The 22,968-nt window shown below is 38.1% G+C and overlaps 1 protein-coding gene and 1 long non-coding RNA gene across 4 annotated transcripts; one reads left to right on the top strand and one right to left on the bottom strand.

Annotated features, from left to right (window-relative positions):
• Positions 1-14,437: 14,437 nt before the first annotated feature.
• On the top strand, positions 14,438-16,667 carry LOC124351141. The gene is made up of 4 exons (XR_006921396.1): positions 14,438-14,759; positions 14,821-14,963; positions 15,054-15,295; positions 15,374-16,667. It is a non-coding gene; the product is annotated as an uncharacterized LOC124351141 (long non-coding RNA).
• A 3,129-nt stretch (positions 16,668-19,796) lies between these two features.
• Positions 19,797-21,182, bottom strand: LOC124348598 (V-type proton ATPase 16 kDa proteolipid subunit). 3 transcript variants are annotated; one of them, XM_046798821.1, is made up of 4 exons: positions 20,981-21,182; positions 20,457-20,649; positions 20,189-20,402; positions 19,797-20,098 (listed from the first exon to the last, which is right to left on the bottom strand). In XM_046798821.1, the coding sequence occupies exons 1-3, from the start codon at positions 21,069-21,071 to the stop codon at positions 20,198-20,200; spliced, it is 489 nt and encodes a 162-aa protein (XP_046654777.1). In that variant the 5' UTR covers positions 21,072-21,182; the 3' UTR covers positions 19,797-20,098; positions 20,189-20,197. The 3 variants fall into 3 exon arrangements, with proteins under 3 accessions (XP_046654777.1, XP_046654776.1, XP_046654775.1); XM_046798820.1 differs by having other exon boundaries at positions 19,797-20,103; XM_046798819.1 differs by having other exon boundaries at positions 19,797-20,402; positions 20,981-21,181.
• Positions 21,183-22,968: the final 1,786 nt, after the last annotated feature.

The raw sequence follows: 22,968 nt of genomic DNA on the forward strand, positions 1-22,968 counted from the left end.
ACCGTACAAATAATGATAAAATGTCTTTAACGCGTGGTATATTGCATATGCTTCTTTATCTGTCGTGTGCCACTTTTCTTGTGTTTCGTCTAATTGCTGCGATGCGTATGCTACGGCAAATTCTACTTTTTCTCCGTTTACAATTTTTCGTTGCGCTAGAACTGATCCCACGGCAAATCCCGATGCGTCTGTTTGGACAATGAACTCGAGGTCGAAATCTGGGAATCGTAAAATCGGATTTTCTAACAAGCAAGTTTTTAAAAATTGAAACGTACTTTCTTCTTCGGGGCCCCATCTAAATTCTTCTTTCTGTCTTGTTAAAATCGTGAGCGCTCTCGCTTTATTTGCGTAATCCCATATAAACTTTATATAATATCCTGATAATCCCAAAAAACTTTTCACGTGATTTTTATTCTGTGGCGTCGGATAATTTCTAATTGCTTCTGTTAACTTTGGATCCGGCCTCAAGCCATTTTCTGATATAATATGTCCCAAATACTTTACTGCTTTTTGCAAAAATAAACATTTCGATAATTTAATTTTCAATCCTCCCTCCCTTAACAGATTTAGTACGCATTGAATGTGTTTGATATGCTCGTCGATCGTTCGAGAATAAATAATTACGTCGTCCAAGTAAACTAGTGCAAATTTGTGAATAACTGGTTGTAATAAATTATTCATTAAACGCTGAAAAGTTGCTGGTGCATTCGTCAATCCGAATGGCATACGATTAAATTCCTAATGAACCTGGCTAGTTGTAAAAGCTGTTTTGTGCTTGTCGGCTTCTTCAATTTCTATCTGCCAATACCCGCTGATCAGGTCGAGTGTTGAGAAATAACGAGCGCCTAACAAATAATTTTTTGTTTCGTCGACGATTGGTATAGGGTATTTGTCTTTTATCGTTTCCGTATTCAAATTACGAAAGTCAATGCAAAAGCGTTTAGTGCCATCCTTCTTGTCAGTTAGATGGACCGGTGAACTATATGGACTTGAGCTCTGCCTAATTATATTATACTTCAACATCTCGTTCACTTCTTTTTCTATTACGGCTAGGTTTGATCTGGCTTGTCGTCTAGGTCGCATATATATAACTTTTCCTGTCGTCTCAATGTGGTGTCTTTCGTAATCTGCGATTACGTCCTTATTTAATTCTAACAGTTTGTCTATCTTATTTCTATACATTTCTGAATTTACGTCATCGATTATTACTTTAGAAACGGGTTTTTCAACTTTTAATGCAATATTTTCCCTGTTATCGTTAGTGTTTGCCACGGTAGCATTCAATAGTTGAATTAGGGACGAATAGGCATAACTTGAATTTCCTGTGTCTGCTATAAGCGAAAAAGTTTTCCCTTTCATTTTATAAGTCACCCGACGGGTTTTTCCGTCAAGGATAAGTGCATTTTTAGTTATAAAATCGATTCCTAATATACATGTCTCTGACAATTGGGGTACTACAAAAAATATCTGCTCTACTATTTTAGCGTTATTATCTAAGCTAATATTTAATTTGAATGCTCCTAAAATATCCATACTGTCGCCGCATATGCTGCGCAGGTTATCATTATTATTTACTTTATTTTGTTTTGCATCTTTTCTTAGTCTATTAAAGAAATATTCTGATACTGCGCTAACGGAAGCTCCTGTGTCTATTAAAGCATATGTGAAAATATTGTCTATTTTTACTGGTACATGAAAAAGTTTATATTGCGTATTTACATTATTCGACTTTTGTGTAGTATTTACTGTCTCTGCTCGTTCGGTGGCGCATTGCGATAATCTTGGCTGTAACGATTGTTGTTCTGACCCCTTTCCTGATTGAACGGTCTGCCATACGTACTGTTGTTGCGATCATATCTTTCGTTGCTACGAGCTCGATAATTGTTTTGCGGCCCTCCATTCGGTCTCCAATTTTGTCCCGATCGCTCTGAATTTTGCCTTTCGTCTCGCGAGAATCTTTGATTTTCGCGACGTCGGCCTAGTTTATTTTGTTGTTGTTGTCCGACCGGACCAACATTCTCTACTAATATGCCCTTTCTTGCCGCAGTTATAACAAGTATTACGAGTATCCTGACTGCTATTATTATTTCTAACTGGCGTCTGAGCTCTTGCTCCGTCTTCTGGCCTGTTGGGTCTGTTATACGTGAATGGACTTACGCTGCGGCTTCTGTTATTTTCCGGGAAACCAACTGTTTTCAGATAATTGGTTTGCGCGTTGTTGTATGTGTCGAAGGCTGCGATTACTGCTGGTTCTCCCAAATCGACTGGTGTTGATGCCGTCGGAGGTGAGACCGGTTTCGTCGACAGTTTGTGAATCAGACCTTCAAATTCTTATTTCTTGGCCGCGTTTTTTCTCGTTTTCTTGGGAAATGACTGAAACTGCAGAAGTTATATCGTTACCCTGTGCTTTCTTTTTTACTTCAGTCACTTTTTCGCATTCTATCGCTGCATCTACAGTATTAGCGTACGTTGCATCGGCTTCCACCCTGTTCCAAACTAGCGTGGCAATTTCTCTGCGTAGGCCTGCCAAAAGAATTTCTTTCTTCATATCGTCTCGGACTAATACTACTTTAGCGTCGTTGCTAGTCGCTGGCCCTGCTCCATAAGCTATCCGATACATGTCGTCTATACGTGTTTGAAAATCTCTGACTTTTTCGCCTGGTTCTTGTTTTAAATCTTTTAATTCCCTCTTTTTAATAGCCTTTGTTTTATTATCATGTAACCCTGCTATAAGTAACGCTTTCCAGTCTGCGTACACATCTCTTTGTTGCGCTGTCAAAGAGTCATTAAAATTAGCTGCTGACTTACTTAATTTTTCTTGAAAAAATGCTATATTTGTTCTTCGTTCCATCCTGCTAACCTGGCTGTTCTTTCCGCTATTTTAAACCATTCTTCTATGACTAACGGACAATTACTTTCGCCTGAAAAAATTGGAATATTTTCTAGTTTTCTCTGTGCCGCCAAGGTACGCATGCCTGTTACTAATGCTGCCGTATTATTTTGTCCTGCTACCTGCAGTGTGTCGGTTGCTGCCTGTGTTAAAGCCATATCGTCGTCTAGGTATATTAAATCAAGATCAAAAGTACTAAGGGTATCGTCGTCACTATCCCACCCTCTAAAGCCTGTTGCTTCGTTTAATTCTGCAGAATAATTGTTCCAATAAAAATCTGGCGATAAATCTGTCCTCCACAATCGGTCCAGGAATCTAGCTTTATCTCTTAAGTCTGGCGTGCCAGTTTTCTGTTCTTCTTGCAAACGTTTAATTATATCGTCTACCGGTAGTCGAATAAATTCTTCGACGTTATCAAAAATGCTAGAATCTGCCTCTGTTTCTACTGTTGGCCTCCACTTAATTTCCTCAGTAAATCTTGGGATCGGTGATATTCCACCTGTTGCCTCTGCAAGTAAATCGTGCTCTACGGGTGTATGGGGTGTTGACTCTTTCTTCTGCAATTTTGTTAAATAGACTGTACACCCGCTTGTAAAGCAAAGCGGCCTGTTCGAGTATTACGAGATAATCTGCAAATAGGAAAATTTGGGGTCGAAATTTCGTCGAATTTAATTTCTAATGTTCTTATTTCCCTATTTATTTTATCCCCTCTAGTTTGCAAGCACCGTCTTGTGTGACCTGTTGTTGCCCTAGCGTCTCGTATATTTATTTTATCTCTTGCAAAATTAAACTGGACTATTTTTACTGCTATTTTCCGTTTACAATAATCTATTTCAGACTGATTCAAGTATTTAAAGTTTGATCGTTCACCGTTTTCGGTTAACGTACTAACAAAATACTTGGAGTGATCAAAATTCAGATTCATCCGATCTTACCGTGCTGAGGTTCCAGGTGTCGAAAAGGCAAGGTCGCCAATTGTAATGCAGAGATTACAAGGGGGAGGGGAAGACAAGACAACTTAGTTCTACAGACTATTTGTATTAGACTTGGCACGGGAGTACAAGCTTGTTGACAAGGGGAGCAACGGCGTAAGAGAGAGAGGTACATAATAATAATAATAATAATGTTTGCATTTATATTGAATAGCGCCTTTTCCATTATATGATCAAAGGCGTTATGAGCTCCGACAGAAACAGGAGAATTCAGTTACAAAAGGAAACTTGAAAGAGATGTGTTTTTAATTTACAACGGAACTGTATCAGAGAAAAAGAAGTAGAGTAGGGGTTGATCGCCAGTAAACGCAGGTCAATTGGAAACGAGTTCCAAATAGGAGAGGAAGCAACAGAGAAAGATCGGACGCCATACGTTTTGGTGCGTGAGGGAGGAGAATGAAGAAGAAGTTGGGATGAAGAGCGGAGTTCTCGACAGCGACGACGAATTGCAATTGCATCAATGAGGTACTGGGGGGTACACCAATCAAACAACGAAACACAAGTACAGCTATCTTGAATATAATCCGCTGTTTAATGGGGAGCCAGTGAAGAGTACGAAGTATCGAAGTGATGTGATCAAAGCGACGAGCACCAGAAATTAGGCGAGCTGCTGAGTTTTGCACACGCTGAAGTCTCTCTAGTTGTGAGTTAGGAAGACCAACGAGCAAGGAGTTTCCATAGTGAAACTGGGAGATGACAAACGCACGCACCAGCTGACAAATTGCGGGACGCGATAGGAATCTCTTTATTCTGGCAATCCGTTGGAAGTGAAAATACGCCTTCCTACAGTTGGAGCGTATCTGATGATCCATTGTGAGATGAGAGTCAAGAAGTACTCCAAGGTTTCTAACGACAGTTGATGGGATGATAAGGGCATCACCCAGCTCAAGAGGACAGGATCCCAGCTAGCATGTCTTTATTGGTAAAATATTTTTTTCCGACAATATTCTTCGATCGATAACCCATATATTGGTATAATATTATATTATTACTTTGTTGCGACAAGGTGGCTGTTAAATTTTTTTGTTATTTTCCCAATAAATGACTATTATCAAAGATGAATAAATTAATATTATTTTTTTTTTATTTTTCCAATAACGGATCATTAAATAAGGAATACATCGTTTTCTATGAAAAAGCTATAGTCCTTTACATTTACCACACGTTCAAAATCCTAAATGATTGGATAGCTGCTGCTAATTTGGCCAAGAGTGGGTTTGAACCACCATCCTTTGAGTCACCAACCAAATGCTGTAACCACCTTACCAGCAACGGAGATGATAATAAAGTCCCGATGTGACCAGATGGATAGTGCATACTTACACATTGTCATGGTTATAGCCCAGCGTGAGCAAAATCGATTTAATTACATCAGTGTAGGAATTTATGATTATTGAGACTTATTTGTTTCATAAGTCATTTGTTTGCTGAAAGTGGGTTTGAACCAACCTCCATAGAATTACCTATATGGATATATAATAATAGCAGTTTTAACATTTCATCTACTTAACGTTTAAGATAAATTTTATCACGTTAGCGTGAAGGTAGAGTTTTAAATTCGAAGTACGTAAGTTAGTTGTTCGAGACTTGTGCAAGATTTGGATTTTAAGACAATTGGATTGTTCAGTTAGGCAATTGTATGCAGAACTAACGAATTGAATACGATATAAAACATTTTGGATTTTGAACGCATGTTAAATGTAAAAGACTATAGCTTTTTCATAAAAAAAGGATTTATTACTTTTTTAATGGTCCGTTATTGGGAAAATAACAAAAAGTAATATTGATTTATTCATCTTTCATAATAGTCATTCATTGGGAAAACAACAAAACAATTTAACAGCCACCTTGACGCAGCAAAGTAATAATCTAATATTATACCAATATGTGGGTTATCGACCGAAGAATATTCTCGGAAAACAATATTTTACCATTACGGGACTAGACTTATCCCTTTTTTGGCTGTAGGGACATCCTTGGCGAGATCCTCTGGATCTGTCTATTGCCTGTCGGAACAAACCCCTATAGGGAATCCCCTCTTAACCCTTGTTTACGTGGCTTCTAGAAGTTAAAAATTTTTATTGCCTGAAGTCGAAAAACATTTGAAATAGCACTGTTTGTGTAGTGGTTTTAGCATTGGATTGGTGACTCAAGGTGTGATGGTTCAAACCCACTCAAGACCAAAAACAAGAACTTGTCTAATAACAAGTTGAAGATGAAAAAATATTCCACGCTGGACTATATAACCATAAACACAACAACCAGATTTCCGTCAAAATTTTAAAAGTAGTAAAACTGTTATTTCACCAATAAAAGTAAAATAAGTAAAACAAGTTGAAAAAATATTCTAAGCCAACAAATTTGGGTGCAAAAATATATTGGAAAAATATTTAAAAAAATTATTTTACCAACATCTCAATTGTAGGAAAATAATATTTTAGCAATATTTGGGAAATATACTCTGCTAGCTGGGATACTAAGTACTTTACATTGAATGGTGATGAAACGAGGAGAGCATCGGTCTTTTCTGCATTCAGTTTCAGCCGGTTGTTTGATAGCCACTTCTTTTGTTCCGTGATGGACGCCGAAAGACAAGAGAAGGCTAGTTGCTGGTCAATTCCACCTGGTTTGAGATGAAAGGACTGATATTCTTGGGTATCATCCGCATAGTAGTGATCCAAGATTCCAGTTGAGGCAATTATATCATGCATTGGCGATATGTAGAGGACATACAAAATGGGGCCAAGCACAGAACCTTGTGGAACTCCATAGAGAAGGGGTCATGGGAAGAAAGAAAAACCGCTAACACTGACAGATTGCCTCCTATAAGAAAGATAGGATGTGAACCAGGACAAAGCAGTGCCAGAGATACCAAATCGAGCTGATAGACGATCAAAGAGAATGTCATGATCAATCGTATCAAAAGCAGCACTTTGATCAAGTAAAGCAAGAATTACGGCATAACCTTTATCCACTGCCAATAGTAGGTCATTCAAGACTTTGAGAAGAGCAGTTTCAGTAGAGTGTGCAGCTCTGTAGGCAGATTGCACAGGGACAAAAAGAGATCGCAGTTCAAGATGGTTTAACAGTTGTTTAGCAGCCAGTCTCTCAAGAAGTTTGGATAGAAATAAGAGGTTTGATACAGGTCTATAGTTAGAAAGAACATCAGGGTCAAGATCATTTTTCTTTAATAGAGGAGTTTTTAAAGCAAGTTTCATGGTGTGTGGGAATACACCCGAGGAAAAAGATAGATTGACAATATCAGTGATGGGAGGAGCCAGTATAGTCACACATTCTTTTAGGATTTAAGTAGGCAACGGATCAAGTGGAGACGACTTTGATGGGGAGGCTAGTAACAGAGCAGAAACCTCTTCAACATATACAGGTAGGAATGATGAGAGTGGAATGACTGATTTCCTAATCTAAGGAACCCAACCATCAGCAACAGCATCAAGGCTCGCTCGTATGTCCTGGATCTTACGAAGAAATAAGCTGCTGAATTGCTCAACCAGCGCAGAGAGGCAGTCATGTGAAGGCAAACGGAGACCTGGTTTGACGAGGAGAAACGAATCGACAACACGGAAGAAGGACTTATTTCCTGTTGACTCCAGGATTTTTGATTCCAGAAAGGAAGCTTTCGCTTCATTAATCATTGTATGGAGGTTCAGTTAAGTCTGATTCATTATATCCTTGTCAACTGTGAGACTGGTCACTCACCAACGTCGCTCAGCTCTTCTTGCTCTCTTCCTTGCAGAATGAATCATCTCATTGTCCCACGGGTTGTCCGGGCGGACAATTAAAGTTCTTTGAATCGATGGGGCATGGCGATTTAACATTTCAGATAGACCATCGTTATACTGTACCACAGCACTCTCACAGTCGACAGAATGGCCTGTTACAATTGGAAGAGAGGACAAGTCAGAGATAAATGAATTAAAGTCAATTGACTTAGTCTTCCTAAACTCCACTGTCTTCTTTGACCGGAGAGGTTGATTAACACTAGCATACCACTGGACAGCACGATGATCACTAATTACTTCAGAGACATAACAGGTCGATATGAAGTCATCTGCTGCACGTGAAAACACAAGATCCAATGTGTGGCCACCACTATGAGTCGAATCGCTTACGTATTGTTGAAGATCGAATGAGTCAGTTAGGGAGATGAAAGAGCGAGCGACATGGCTTGACTTGTCATCAACGTGAAAATTAAAATCACCCACAATTAGCAGTCGACCGGGGGCCGAGACTAAAGATTCTAGTAGACATGCAAATTCATCACTAAACTGATTGACGTTGTTGGTTGGGGGACGATACACTACGAGAAGGACAATTGCCACTGAGTTCACAGACAGTGAAACTGCGAGAAACTCGAATGATTGAGCTTCGAAGTCAAGAGAGAGGAGGCGACATCTTACTGTGTTACGGTAGATGACTGCCAATCCTCCACCTCTCCTGCCCGTCCACGGTACGTAAAGGCCCGAGTAGCCAGCCGGACAAGTTCCCCGTAAGATTTCATCACCACCTTCAACTGGTAGCCAGGATTCCGTAATGGCTACAAAGTCAAGATTGTTCTCAATAATATTATGTTGAACGATGTGCGATCTGCTAAGCAATGATCTGGCATTGACGAGTGAACAATGAAGGAACTGCTTGGCTCTGCTGTAGTTCGCTTGTGCTGACTTTCCACCTCTTCTTCCACGTTTTGTTTGTGGTGTTCTAGCAATTCCATGAAATCGGATGGTAAACAGAAGTGCTTTAGGAAGAAAGGGTGGAATAAGCAAAGAGAGATTAGTCGTGAGAAGCTGCTGTCTAGACATCGCCCTGGGCGACATGACGAGCATAATCAAAACAATGGACAATCCAAGATAGATCTTAATGAATATCAGTCAAGTTGAGTCACAATCAATGCACATAACAGTTCATTAGAGTCACTAGATAGTCAGAAGCACAAAGAACTATAGTAAAACACAAAAATTCTGTAATTTCTCAATGAAAACTGAAAAAAGTCGGGAGCTCTTTTTCGGTGCTGCTACTGAGAGCGCGATCCAGCAGACGACATGGATACATGCGGTTTATATATTGGGGAGAGACTCAGCACGCTGGCTGCAGAGCAGCTCATTTTTCCGAGTCATCTCGGGATGGCGCGGACAGTCAGGACAGGTTGGCGCGGCGTGTCGGACCGGGTTGATGTGGCAAATCGTTCCCGGTTGGCGTGGCAAGTCGTTCCCGGTTGGCAAGTGCTGACCGGGTGCTTCTCCCGCCTGACGTCGGGGGTGACGCTGTAGGGCTGACGTCAGAGCGTGACGTCAGCGTGACATCGGGTCGTGACGTCCATCGCGGGGCTGCCACCGGGGCATTACAATCACACTATAAAGTATTCATTTCATCAATCTTCTGAATGAAATCGACTCGAGAGTCGAAGTGTTTTGCGTTACATCTCTGAAGAAGTTAATTACAAATAAATTTAGTGAATTTAAAGAAAACATGAAAATATATTTTGCTGTGGCCAGTTTGGTCTGTTTGACAGCCGATTTGTGGGGGTAAACAAATAGAAGTTTCTTAAGGGTTACTGCTCACTGGCTCATTTCGTATGATTTTTAAGTACTGAAGAGAAAATCAGCTGCTATTTCTTGCAAACGATTCCAATGTAAACATTTAAAATATTTAGTGCGGCTTTTTTTTAAATTTCGTCCTTATTATTTATTAGGAACACACAATTTTGAAAACATACCAAAACTACTTGACGACATTTTGGAAGAATACTATTTGATTGGAAGAGCTTCTCATATTGTTACTGTTAACGAATCAAAATTTCGTAAAAGCCTTTAAAGAATTCTCAGTACGTTATTATTAGATGAGTTTTACTTGAATGTTTAATGATTTAATGAATTTGTCCTTTGAATACTTTAAATCTGATCACGGCAGAGACGGCTAATAGTAGGGCTGCTGGTAGTTACTTGTAGTGAAGAAGATTCAAATTTTTGGTTGCATAACTATTACTGACAATTTATCTTTCTTAGATGTGCCTCACGCACATTGAACTTGATTGCTAGTGTTGATATAGAACTCTCAGACTTTGATTATAAGAAATTTCCAAAATAAAATTCTTTTCGTCAAGTTTTGTCCAAAATGAATGCTCTTTCGAAAAGAATTGGCAGATCAGTGTAGCTGAAAAAGTCAAAGAAGCAACACTCTGGCCTATTTGGTGGAACTCTCTGTATGATAGTCTGTCTTCCTTTTTTAAACACTATAAGAGCCTGGGCGCAGCTATCACAGTATTTCGTTCACTTGGCATTCCAGTTCTTACGAAAGATGAATTGGACTTATTGTTTGAGTATATGCACTGCTTAAAGCCATAAGCTGCTATTTTAGATATTTTTCAATGAGACAAAGGCTGTTTTCTCACCATAGGAGTTGTTGTTCTGCCTTTGCTTAAAAAGCTCAAGAAGCAGTTGAAGATTCTTTCCAAATTTTGGGCCTGTTCGTCATAAAATACTGTCAATAATTCAGGATAGGTATGATAGGTGTTAAATTTTCTGTCAACTTTATTGAGCAGTATTTACCTTTTGAATTTCAGATTTGGTCATCTGTTTATTAATAACATCTACCTAATTGTAGCCTGCACATAACACTTTTTCAAAATTAATTAGATTGAAGGTTCTAAACAAAAAGATGTCGTTACCAAGCTGAAGCTGTTGTTAAGTGATGCCGAATCCCCACTATCTGAAAAAGTGCTAGTTCTACAGAGGACTTTTTAAGTTTCGCATAAAAAAATATTGAAGCCAAACGAGGTAGATTATTTTTTAGCCGAAAAAGATATAAGCATGTGGATGCTTAATAGGTATCATCAAATCAAGATTATTTGTATTAAACACAACACTGCCATTCCAACTAGTGCTTCTGTTCAGTCAGGCTGCCCTTATACTCTCAGTTAGACGGAACAAATTATCTAATAGCTTTCTGTAAATTGCAATTCCTTTAAAAATAGCTCTTGGTGTATAATATATCAATGTATCAGGCTGATACTATGCATGAATAGAAAATTTTCCTGTTGCCCTGATCATTGCACTCTCTCAGCGGTCATTTAAAATGCAGGGGTGAACTAAAAAATGTGAATGAAAGATTTATTGAATCTTGAGAAATCATAGAATATTTCTGTGAGAAATATCCTTGTAGATATTTCTCATTTCTCATTCTTCTATGATCGTAGTAGTATCGTTTAGTGATAACAATTCTTTAAGTTTACGGCAGAACTTAGATTTAGTTTTTGATATATGAACTGTTAAGCCGTCAATTTTCGTTCCAACGGTAACACAAAGTCACAAGATAGTAAATCAGTACTAATCGAATTTCTGGTAATGGTTCGATCAGTTAACTCCCACTGTTGAATTCTTTTTACAGGATTCTTTCCAACTTGCCGGGTGAGAAAATTCAGTAGTGGTGGAGTTCCAGGACATTTCACGCATCACAAACAATATGATGTAGAAGCATTTTTCACTAACATCAAAAACGGTAGAGATCATGAACTTGAAATCCTACAATTTTTCACTAACGTAGATGTTATGTGTTCCAGTACTGACTTCAACAACCTGTTTTGGTTGTTCAAAGTTCAAATTACTTTGACTTGCCACACTCTTCTGTATATAAATATATATTTTTGTTGTCCGTTTTGCACCTGTCAAAAAATAAAGTCAGATACAACAATATACGAGCGGCAAAATATTAAACCTAGATTGGTCGCAAATTTCAAATTAAATTAAATTATGTATTAGTATATTTTTCTAACAGGGAGTTTCATCGGCGCGTTTTCAATATCTACCACTAGGTGGCTAGGAGGATGAAGCCAGAGAATGCCAGGAAATGGAGGGTTTTATTATTTTTTTTTTTTTGCAGTTAATATCTCGGCAAATAAGCCGTGTATACCCCACCGGGGATGTGGGGTGTAGTGGACTAGAGCGTCAATACTTTGGAAAAAGGCAATGAGGCTCTGGTTTCGAACCCCAGCTGAACCCGTCATAAAACTGTAAGTAGCGCCCTTGAGGCAGCATGCATAACACAGGATTCTTGATTGCTATCAAGGATATGACGTTAAATATACTGTGGTGTGTTCAATCACATCTAAATTGGAAACTGAAGGCGCTTTGAGCATATAATGGAAAGGCGCCATATAAATTCGTACATTATATTATTACATTATATATCAAAATTACTTTGGTTGTTTTTAGAGGGGGACTAGGATTTCACTTCTATAAAATTATATGTTTTTAAAATGGTCTCGTTTGGCAGAAAACAGCCATAGAAAACCCAAAAAATTTCGCAAAATTCGGTAACCCCTTGTTTTATTTTAGTAATATCTAAAAAACTATAACATTTAGAAAGACGCATATTTCGCCATTCGGTTTCTCGTTAAATTTCACATAAAATGGTCTAAAATACAATGCTCACACCTACTCGCGATTTCCGCAAAATCGAAACCGCAAAATCTGGCCTGGTTGACTCGTGGACTCGTTGTTTATTTTACTTTTATTGTAAAAAGAAAGGTATGATAGAGTTACTGCCAAAAACGGTATAAGATTCAGTCTGTCATGAAAAGAACTGGAAAGGGACTATTCAAAATGTATAACATAAAAATAAATGGACTAGAACACGAAAGATAAGCATAAATAGGTTTGTATGCAATTCCAGCATTTTTTCCTTAATTAACTAAGTTAATTTTGAGTGAAACCTGTACCTAAACTATTAAAAAGTCCAGAGTATTGTATTGCCTGTATGAATCCCACTGCTGCAACTTTTACCATCGAATCCCACCTCTTCAAGTCACCCTCATTTTCTCACATTGGCCGTCAGCACTCCCAGAAACGAAACATGTTTGGTTCGTGGCTTCAACGTCATTTCGGCAGTGGTTTGCCCTCAATCTCCCGAATCTCGTTTTGGTTTTGGGGTTTGGTGTCGGCTTCCATGACGCTCCACCGCCGATTCATTTTATTTTACAGTGGCATCTAGCAAGTTTTCCTCTGTTGCATTGTTTACTTTAAGATCACCCTCACCTGAACTTGAGTTCCGTTGGACCTAGGTTTCGTAGCACTATGCAGTAGCTAGGCAGCACTTGCAGCTAGGCACAGTAGCTTCATCAACGTTGGTGGTGGTTGATGTTTTAGTTTGTCGTCGCGTAAACTAGATAAGTTCAATTATAAGTTATAATAAGTTCTTACTTACAGTAGCTACCCGAAGTCTTTGGAAGCCCGAGAGGACCTTATGCAAAAACGCTGTTTTTGCAGTCCTCTAATTAGTACAGTTTTTGACCAAATTCTTTGAAATTTTGTGTGGAGATAGCTAGAGGTTGTGGGAATATCTCTGATTTTTTATAGATTTTTTTTTACATTTCCTGAAGTACTTTTGACCGGATTTAAAAGTCTTTGGAAAGCCGAGGGGACCTTATGCAAATGAGGCCACTTTGGCCTTTTTTCCAGTTGAACGGCTAGGGCTAGGGAAACGCGACTTTTTTCAAAACATCGACCTGCGTTAGCTTTATTTCAGGTCTGATTTTCAATTTTGTTGATTGATATTTCTCAGTTTCATTCGAAGTTGAACGAAAAAGTAAAATTCCCCTTTTTTCCGCTCCCATCCTTTTGTTTTTTCGTTGGCGCAAGAGAAAACAAAGGGATGGGAGCGGCTACTGTAGGGGAGACTGGAGTAAAACGGGACGGTTTTCGTTTGCCCCCTATATCTCCCCAACTAATCATTTAATTTCTTTTTTAAAAAAATTTTATGTATTCCCTATTGTAATGTACCCCCATATTTTTTGTATAATTTTATAATAAACCATTTCCCCATAAAAGACCTTTAAAGTTTACTCAGATTTATGGGAGGAGCCTATTTTTGGGGGTAAGTGAGGACACTGGGGTGGGTGGTGAGGGACGTCCTCCGTTTTCGCCTTAAAATTCATTAATAAAATTGAAAAAAATTGAAAAAGTGTTCCACTGCATAGACTCTTTGAGTTTATAAATGTTTCAATTTGATTATTTTGTTAATGAACCTTTTTTCTTATATAAACAAAATTCCTTATGGAGCAGTAGGACATCCTGCGTTGCTAGGTCAGGAAATCGAGCCTCTTAAAAATTCTGTACGCTGATTGGTCCGTAACTGTCCCAAATTAGCCAAAAACAGCTGTCCTGATTTCCCGGTTTAGACACTTTTTTAAAAAAGTTAATACTGTCTAAACTAATCGATCTAAAATTATAATTTTTGTTTCTAACGATCAATAAATGATTCAGCTTCATTTCCATACTACATTTACATGCCATTATCGTTTATTTGTTTCTATAAACATAAAATGGCGGAGACAAAAATTTCTAAAAAAAAACCGTTTTTTTAGTTTTGTCAATAACTCATGCAGTTATTGACAAAACTCAACCAAATTTCATGCCAAAGTATATTATACGTATTTAAATAACATTCAAAAATTTTCTTTAATTTTATGAACATCTACTATTTTTCCCCCCACTGTCCCTTTTGACCCGGTGTCCCGGTATACTCCAGTCTCCCCTACAGATTTGCTTTCTTCTTATCTACTAGCACACAGCATTCATTAAACGTTCATATAACGTCCAACCGTTCGTTTCAGGCAGCTCCGGACTACTAACCGTCTATTTTAATCTATTTTTCGGTTTTTCAGATGTGGATATCCAATGGCTGTCCGACTTGTACCACCCTAGAACGTATTAAAATTTACGGTCGATAGGATCACCTCAGCGGACGATAAACGGACGAATCTAGTTTGTATTAATAAATGTTCATTGCTTTTCATCTTTTGCCCCACGAAAGAATAACAATTTAAGAGGGATTCCCAGCCATTCATTTGTATGCGCAAGCAGGTAACAAAGTTCGTAATGTGCAATTCCGGATATCCGTGACATGGTTCTTGAATTATATAAGAACGTTTTGGCTGGATCGAGTTGGTGCCAAACGATTGTCCGTCCAAAATCAAGTTTAATCAGACAAATCACATGATTGAATCGTGGCACCGCGGAATGAACGAGTTAATGATGTGGTCCATTCAGGATTTTGAATATTTATTGGTAGGTGTTAAAGAATACTATAGTGTTAATGTCTGTTGGAAGTAGTGCATCGATGTTGATCTTATCTCATTTATTAATTATTTTTTACAGATTATCTCAAACGAGCTGCGGGAATTACCATTCGAGATTTTTTTTAGGGGGAGGGTAGAAAGTGGATGTCCAGTCCACCAATTACGAAGAAGAAGAGACATTAACCGAGACAGACAGATAACCGGTCACCTTCAAGAAAACATAATTACCCTGCTGAAATTTCTGATCCCGTCTTCGAATTAGTTTAATCCGATGGTGTGAGTCATAAATTATCATGGGGGGGGGAGGCTAAGGTAAGGATGGTAAGGATTCATACTATGTCCATTAAACCCCCCTCCCCTCAATTAATTAATTGTCTAATCAATTGTCTTTACTTTTAGGTCACCAGAAAACCTGGAAAAAATATGAGGGAATCGCTTCTGAAGTGCTGCTTCGGGCTGCGGACCCAATCACTCCAGTTCCCGAGATGATCGTTCCAGCTTCCGACTCTGGAGGCGATTGCTTCAGTTCTCGAGATGATTCCTCCAGCTCCTGTGATGATCGCTCCACCTGCCGAGGTGATTGTTTAAGGTCCACTCCGTCAACGAATTGTTCGCCGTAGAAACGCCGAGATTGTTGTGATATTTGAGGGGGGAGACTAGTGCGCGTACCTCACACCCATTAATTTTAAAGAGAGATTGCCCCACAACCTCCAGCAAACGGCAAGCCAATGTTACGTGGGAGAACTTGCCCCATGCGCAAGTACCGAATGAACTCGTTCGTCTCTCATTCCGCACTAATGCCGCTCCGCTTCCTCAACTCATGCAGAATGGGGATTTTAAATGTATTCAACACATGTCTGGACCGTCCAGCAGATTTGGGGTTCCATTGTTGCGAACATCATTTTTATAGTCAACAATATGCATTTTAGATAACTGTAACAGTAGTAAGCTACCTAGCGTTGCCAGGTCTTATTGGAATGGTGTCGCAAAAAACCGACGACGCTTTGGTCTTATGTCGTTTAGGGTTTTTTCTGTGTGTTATTCTGGCGATTTAAGTAAGTCATTTTTCGTTAAAGGACAATTTTATTTGCGCCTAGTGTCGTAAATTTTTATTCTAGAGTCACAAATTCAAATGTTCTTTTGGCCTTCGGTCCGGCTCCCCTAAATAATATATTGTAATCCTGCAACAAGGTGAATATTAATGTCGTGAAGAAGTCCAAGAACAACCCCGTCTCCACCTTAATTGCTGGGCCACCACTTATAACCATCAATTCGCTAAGTAAATCTGAACTTATTTCTCGTCTTTCTGCAGCTTTGTCCTTACTAGAGAACCAACTTGTTGACATTTCCAATCTTGAATCAAACGTTTCCCGTCTTTAAAGATTATTTGGATGGCCAGGACAATCAGAAAAGTGCCTTAACGATGAGGCTGTCAAAATGAAAGTAACGTTTGCAGATAGTGTTATTGGCCTTTAACGGACTATGACTCTTCCTGATCTTGCTCGCCTGTCTGTCTGTTCCCCGTCTTATACCTCTTTGGTCCATGGCAACCTCTCTAATTTTTTCCTGGTAGCCAAATGTGTCTATGGTTCTGCACTCGAGGGTTTCTGTGGTAAAGAACTGCTCTATACTCCCAACAGAGGTCTCATTCCTTCTCATGTCCGATACAAAAAAAAATGTAATGAAATGATGTAATGATCTTAAATGTTCAATAATGTGATGAAATAATAATTGTCATCCTCGACAACCAGGTGGCAGTGGCTAAATCGGTAGTCATCCTGAATAAAAATCCTGAATTTCACAGCCGCTTTGAAACTACGGGTAAATGAGATGTGTCGTACCCGCTGGTGGCGTTTTTTTTACGTATGCGACCCACACAAACGGAGCTTAAGCAACGTAATGCACTCTTCGTGAAGCCAAGTACAGTCCGCTAAGGTGATTTTTACGAAGCCTCCGACCATTGAAGGACATGTCAACATTTTTCTTAAGTCCAGGGCAGTCTTGTTAATTTTTTTAAGGTTATTGCACGGTCTACCAAAAAAGGTAGCCAAACGCCCTATCCTTTTGGTCCACCAGAATAATCAAGGGACTTATTCAATGAAAATTCCGCTCGGATCGTGGGCGTAGCTTGGCCACTAAATGTTGGTGACGCATAGTCTTCACCCCTTCTGTTTATTCGGGGAAGTACAGTCCCACCTTCAGCCGCCAGAGGCAATAGTATAGTGCTAGTGCATGACGCGTAACCTAACCAATTTGCGAACGCACCCCTCACGCTGCCCCCTGGTGGATCTGTAGCGAAGAAGCTTTCTCATTGTTTAATTTGAAAATCATTGAAAAAGTCAAAGTCTTTAATCATCTTTGTAATTTTTATTTTAGCTGTGTTTATGTTTAAAACGTAACAACGTTACGGAGCTTTAAACAAGGTATCTATTGATACCTAATTTACTAAGTTTTCTATTCTGTAAAGTGCATTCATTTCAAATCTAATGTTTTTTTTTACAATTTTGAGGTCTGAACAAATGACACCAGATAACATTTTTGAATTTTCTAGGAATACAATTTGTTTTTTACTCACAAAAAAATGAAGCATTACAAAAAGATTATTTTTCTGTGAGTAAAAAAATATGTTATCTGACATCATGCACTAGCACTCTAGCACTATAGAGTTGGCTAACGTCCGAAGTTCCAAGTTTTACGTAAGCGTTAAAAAATGTTGGACACGCACTCTTGCATGGTGGCTTATAATGTTTCGCCGGTGTCATTCTTAGTTTAATTTTTCCCATTTCAGTCGTCTTCAGTTGGTAATAGCAGCTCGCTATTCTTAATTAGATAACTGCATTCCTTAGTTATCAGGTAATCTTTTAAGATTTATTTCCCCTCGATGGTCATTGCAGTTTATTTATTATTAATTTTTAAGTAAAAGGCATTTTGTTTTGTTCCTCTCTGCCTGGCAGCAATTTTTTTGTATTCTCCGCCGCGCTCCTTGCGGAAGCAAGCAGAAGGTTTTATCTGTTGGCCTTAATTTTAGACCAATAGAAGTCATATCGGCCTTAATATTTAGTGAGACCAGGCTGGCTTCCGCAAGGGGCGCGGCGGAGAGTACAAAAAAATGGCTGCAAGGCAGAGAGGGAAAAGGGGAAAATGAGCCTCTCAGTAAATTAGTCATATCTCAACCAATAAAATCCGGAAAGAAAATTCCTTTTTGATTTTGGTGGTTGAGATAGCAAAAAACTTTTTTTACAATTAGTTTTTTCTATAGCTCCCGCCCCCGCTTTTCAGAAAAGCGATGTCAAAGTACCCCCTTTCTGACAAATTCAAAAAACCCAAACTTAAACGCTTAATATCTCGTAAACGGGTGGGAATTTCGTCTTTCTGCAAACGCAGGTAAATCCGGCGTGAGAGACGAACGTGATTATATTTTTTTATATTTTAAGGCTTTTTCCGGATTTAGATCTGGAAAGCCGCTCCGGGATTTCAGTCTACTTGAGTCGTGGACCGCTTGTTAAATTTCAGCAGAAGCAAGGAACGCCGGTGCCATCTAGCAACCAAGGACCCTAAGCTCTACTTGGTAATATATGCTACAAGGTAAAAGATAGTTAGTCAACTATTTCAGGGGTATAGAAATAAAGTAAAGTAATAAAAATAAAGTTTCTGCCAGAGTTATAGATGTATGGTAGAACCATTTATATGGAAAGGGTTTCCATTGGCTTTTCCTCCTGGAAGTGTTCTGGCTGGAGACCTTAGTTACAACCACAGCGGGGGTGTTGGGAAACACATTTTTTTTCCCAGTACCAAAATTAACAAAGTTTCAGTAGATGTCCGCTGTTGGCGCTGACAATTAGGTCTAAATCGATACTTAAGCTCATTTTCCCACTTTCGATTCGCGATTTTGGCTGCAACTTTAGGAAAAATTTCCGGGAGGAACATTTAACAGGCAGTGGTTCTACCATCATCTATAGCTCTGTTTCTGCAATGGCTTTATTTCTCAATCGTGATTGGGAGAATACTCATATGCCGCAGGAGCGCAGTAAATGGGAATCTTTATCGTTCATTCTCTATATATGACAAATGAGCGATACGAAGAAAAATATAGGAGCTAATGCTTAACGTATCGGGTATCGGTTTGATACGTGTCACTAGTTTACCGCTACCGCTGCTTTAGTTTAATCCAGGGTGTAAGAGCGATAGGAGTCGTTTTTAGAAACGTGGGCAGCAACACTTCACAGGACAAAGAGGGATTATAGGGTATACAAGTGTATTTAAGTTTTATTTCAATTGAAATAAACTTATGTTTTAACACGTTTAGGCTGTATAACCATAAAAGTGGGGGTTAGTCATATCTTTTCAAAGTTTTAGAATTCATTCACTAATCTTGAAACACTTATTTATCTAAAATCTGTGAGAATCAGTTTCGAACACCTTGCAAGTAGAAGATGTAATTACGCAACTGTTTTAAAATCTAATAAACCTTCACTTAAATAAAATTAAATAATAAGTCGTTAACTAAATAATTTAATTAATAATAAAAATAATAATAACAAGGCAGCTATTTATTTCGAATCAATCGTTAAAAATTCCTGGTTTACTATTACTGCGACAGCACATTTATTTACTTGATACAGTTGTCTTTACGATAATACCAAACAGCAGCTCAAACAATCTATAGTCCTGTTTAAACAAAGTAGAACATTGAAATTCTACATAGTTCAATACGCATGCGCAAACTTACCGTCTTCCGTCATATGATTGTCAGATCAATGCAAGCAAGGAACCATGTATTGATTTCACGAAAATACGCTAGTCAATGAAAATAAAAATAAACTCTCAAACGAACTTAGTATTTATTACATTTAGACAGAGAAATGACACTGGAAGAGGAAAAAGAATTGGAATTAAGGAAATTAGAAGTTCTAGTTAAAACCAATGAACAAGAGTGTAACAATTGCAGATTACAATGGTTACCCCACAGAAAGAATATCCTGGCTAAAAAAAAATGACTTCACACTGCTGATGCCATGCCAACACCAAGATAATCTTGGAATGACAGGTGTTGGTTTATATATTTGAATGTTCCTCTTATTTTTAGACACCAATGCAGACAGCAACTTGAAGTGTGGGTAAAACCTAAACTAAGGATGTATCCAATCAACAACTTATCTAAATGTTGGCAAAGGATTAATGGGCTTTGTGAATGACAATAGGAGAGATGTTTACCCATGGCATTTACTTGGAGTACAGGTAGATGGCTACAATCAAGCCATACAGACCCAAGACTTCAGCAAAAATAAGAATAAGAATCATTCCTACAAACAAACGGGGCTGTTGTGCTGTGCCACGAACACCAGCATCACCAACAATTCCAACTGCAAAACCAGCTGCAAGTCCTGAAAATCCTACTGCAAGCCCAGCACCAAGATGAATGAAACCACTAAAAAGAACTTGAATTAGACCTACTCAGCATATACTACTTTTGTCATATTACTTGTAGGCTGAGTAACCATTCTCTGGGGTTCCCAATTTACTTGCAATAAGTACAGCAACTACAAGTCCATAGATTGCAATAATACCAGCCATGACCACAGGAATGATTGATTTCATGATCAATTCTGGCCTCATAACTGACATGGCAGCAATACCAACTCCTGATTTTGCAGTTCCATATGCAGCACCAAAGGCTACACAATTAGAAAAGAAGACAAAAAAAACACTTTAGAAACTGACATATTGTGTTGCAAGTAAAAGAATAGGAAAATAAAGTCCATTGGTTGCACAAGAGATGCTTTTATCAATATATCTTGTGATTAGAAGTCACATGATATCCAAACTTGAGAACTTATTATAATTTAATGATTTTTAGCAAGATGGATAGCTGAAACTCGAATAAAATCGGGTTTTCGTTTAGTTCACATAAATAGCAAAGTACAAGCTTCTACATGAAATTTCCAAATGTGACAAGTGTGAAGTGAATGACACAAAAATTCTAAAACAACAAAATTGTCAATTTACCGCTGAAAATCATCGCAGATGCTGCTCCCATTACACCGAAAAAGGGGCCATAGATTGGATTTAATTCCGTTAAACCTGATTCTCCAGACATGATGAGATGAATTTAGTTAGTTGTCTATGTGCAATGCGAAGACTTGTAATCAAGATGATGAGTTCTCAACCACTGTCAAACTATGGCGATCTCCCTGCCGGTTTAGACCTCGCCCGCTGTAGTTTTTTGTCGCTGAACTCGTGACTCGTGGTCACGTGACCGAAAGCACCTGATCTAAGAAAGTCTTGCCTTCATTGGCTAGCTGCAAACTCTATTTTCATTGGACAGTTCAGAGACTGTGGGCTCCCTCTGGAAGTCTGGATGGGAAATACGGGAAATACCTAAAGGAAGAGCGGCAAAGAAAATACTATTGTAATTTATATAGTAAGGGATATATTGTAACCAGGTTGTAACAGAATAACAACAGATTTCTAAGAATGTAGTTTGACACACATTAAAGTAACAGTAATATGGATGGGTTATATTAACTTGCAAAGAGTCGGTTCATCTTCTTATAAAATATTTTTTTTTTAAACTAGATTAGGAATATCAAGGGAATATTTAATAATTACAGCCTGCCGATCAATGACTAGCGAGTACGCTTAGACGTAGCGATACGCCTCGATCGTAATTAAAATTATTCAGATTTGTAGCTGAAATAAAATAGTGCTCTTTCTAAGATTCCTAAAAAACCAAAAAAAAAATCATGTTGTGCAAATACAAAGGTTATTTACAGAAAAATCTGAAAAAAAATAGAAGTTGAGAAATTATGAAAATGTTTTAACGTATTTTAAATTATTTTATTCATTACATATTTTAATTTTGTGAAAAATAGATTAAAATCTGATTAATATACGATAAACGAATAAGGTCCTCTTATTTAAAGGGCGTTGTGAATTGTGATTTGTGATATAGATATAGCGCAGAAGCAGAGCAAGAACCGGGGTTCAGCAACACACAAACATCGAAATTTAAAAAAACGGTTGGCAATGTCATATGTAGGGTATGTAGGTTGTTTACCAAACTATGCAAGACATATATTTCCTGAATTTATTATGTTCAAAGCGATAGCTATATAATGTTCCTTAATTAACTGCTAAAATACATAAAGTCTTAGTCTACATGTTTTGCTGCCACATTCACTAATTACAATTTTTGTAAATAAAACATGTGACTGATGTGAGGGGAAACATATACAAGCGAGCAGTAGCGCTATAAATAAAGCGATAAATCTAGATTATTGCACGTATAACCATTCTGTGGCGAATTTTCTTGTGGTTATACGATTGATGAACGCAAAACGCATAATTTTGTGAATGGACAATACCCATGGCCATCTTCTGAGTTTTAAAATTGGAATTTTTTTTTTTTTTTTTTTTTTTTTTTTTTTTAACTTGGATCTTTTCAGTCCGTTTTCATTCAGATCCTGTAGAAAAGTGGAAACATAAATTTAAAAAAATCAGCTAGGTATTTTTGTCATCCATTCGTGCTGCTATTCCAAGCATTTTTGGATGTTGTTTTACCTGAGATGTATCCCTCAAAATACACCAAAATGGAATTATTTTCCAATTTAAAAAAAAAATCTATTTATCTCTCGCATTATCTCATTAGGTTGCTACTATTGGGCCTGAATGTCGTTTTCCGTCGTCATTTCACGCGACGTTTTATGCACTGGGCATATGAATGACGGAGCCTGAATAACGCCCCTTCCCCCGAGAATCCGAGATGTTTTCAATTGCAAATTAGAAAGCCGAAGTCTCAGCAACTCTTAAACAGAGAGAAAGAATCTCGAATCATGGTTCAAAACAAATTAGGGTAATGTTCCTAATTTTGGACATGCCTAAATCCTTGCCTAAATCGTTGCACGGTTAAAGTAGTTAATCAAAATGTGAAATGTTCTAAGTTTGAAGTTAATACGAATCCTATGAAAAATGTAGCTGATATGAAAGTAAATTTT

The sequence above is a fragment of the Daphnia pulicaria genome, chromosome 7 (genome assembly GCF_021234035.1).
Source record: "Daphnia pulicaria isolate SC F1-1A chromosome 7, SC_F0-13Bv2, whole genome shotgun sequence".
In the NCBI taxonomy this organism is placed as follows: Eukaryota; Metazoa; Arthropoda; class Branchiopoda; order Diplostraca; family Daphniidae; genus Daphnia; species Daphnia pulicaria.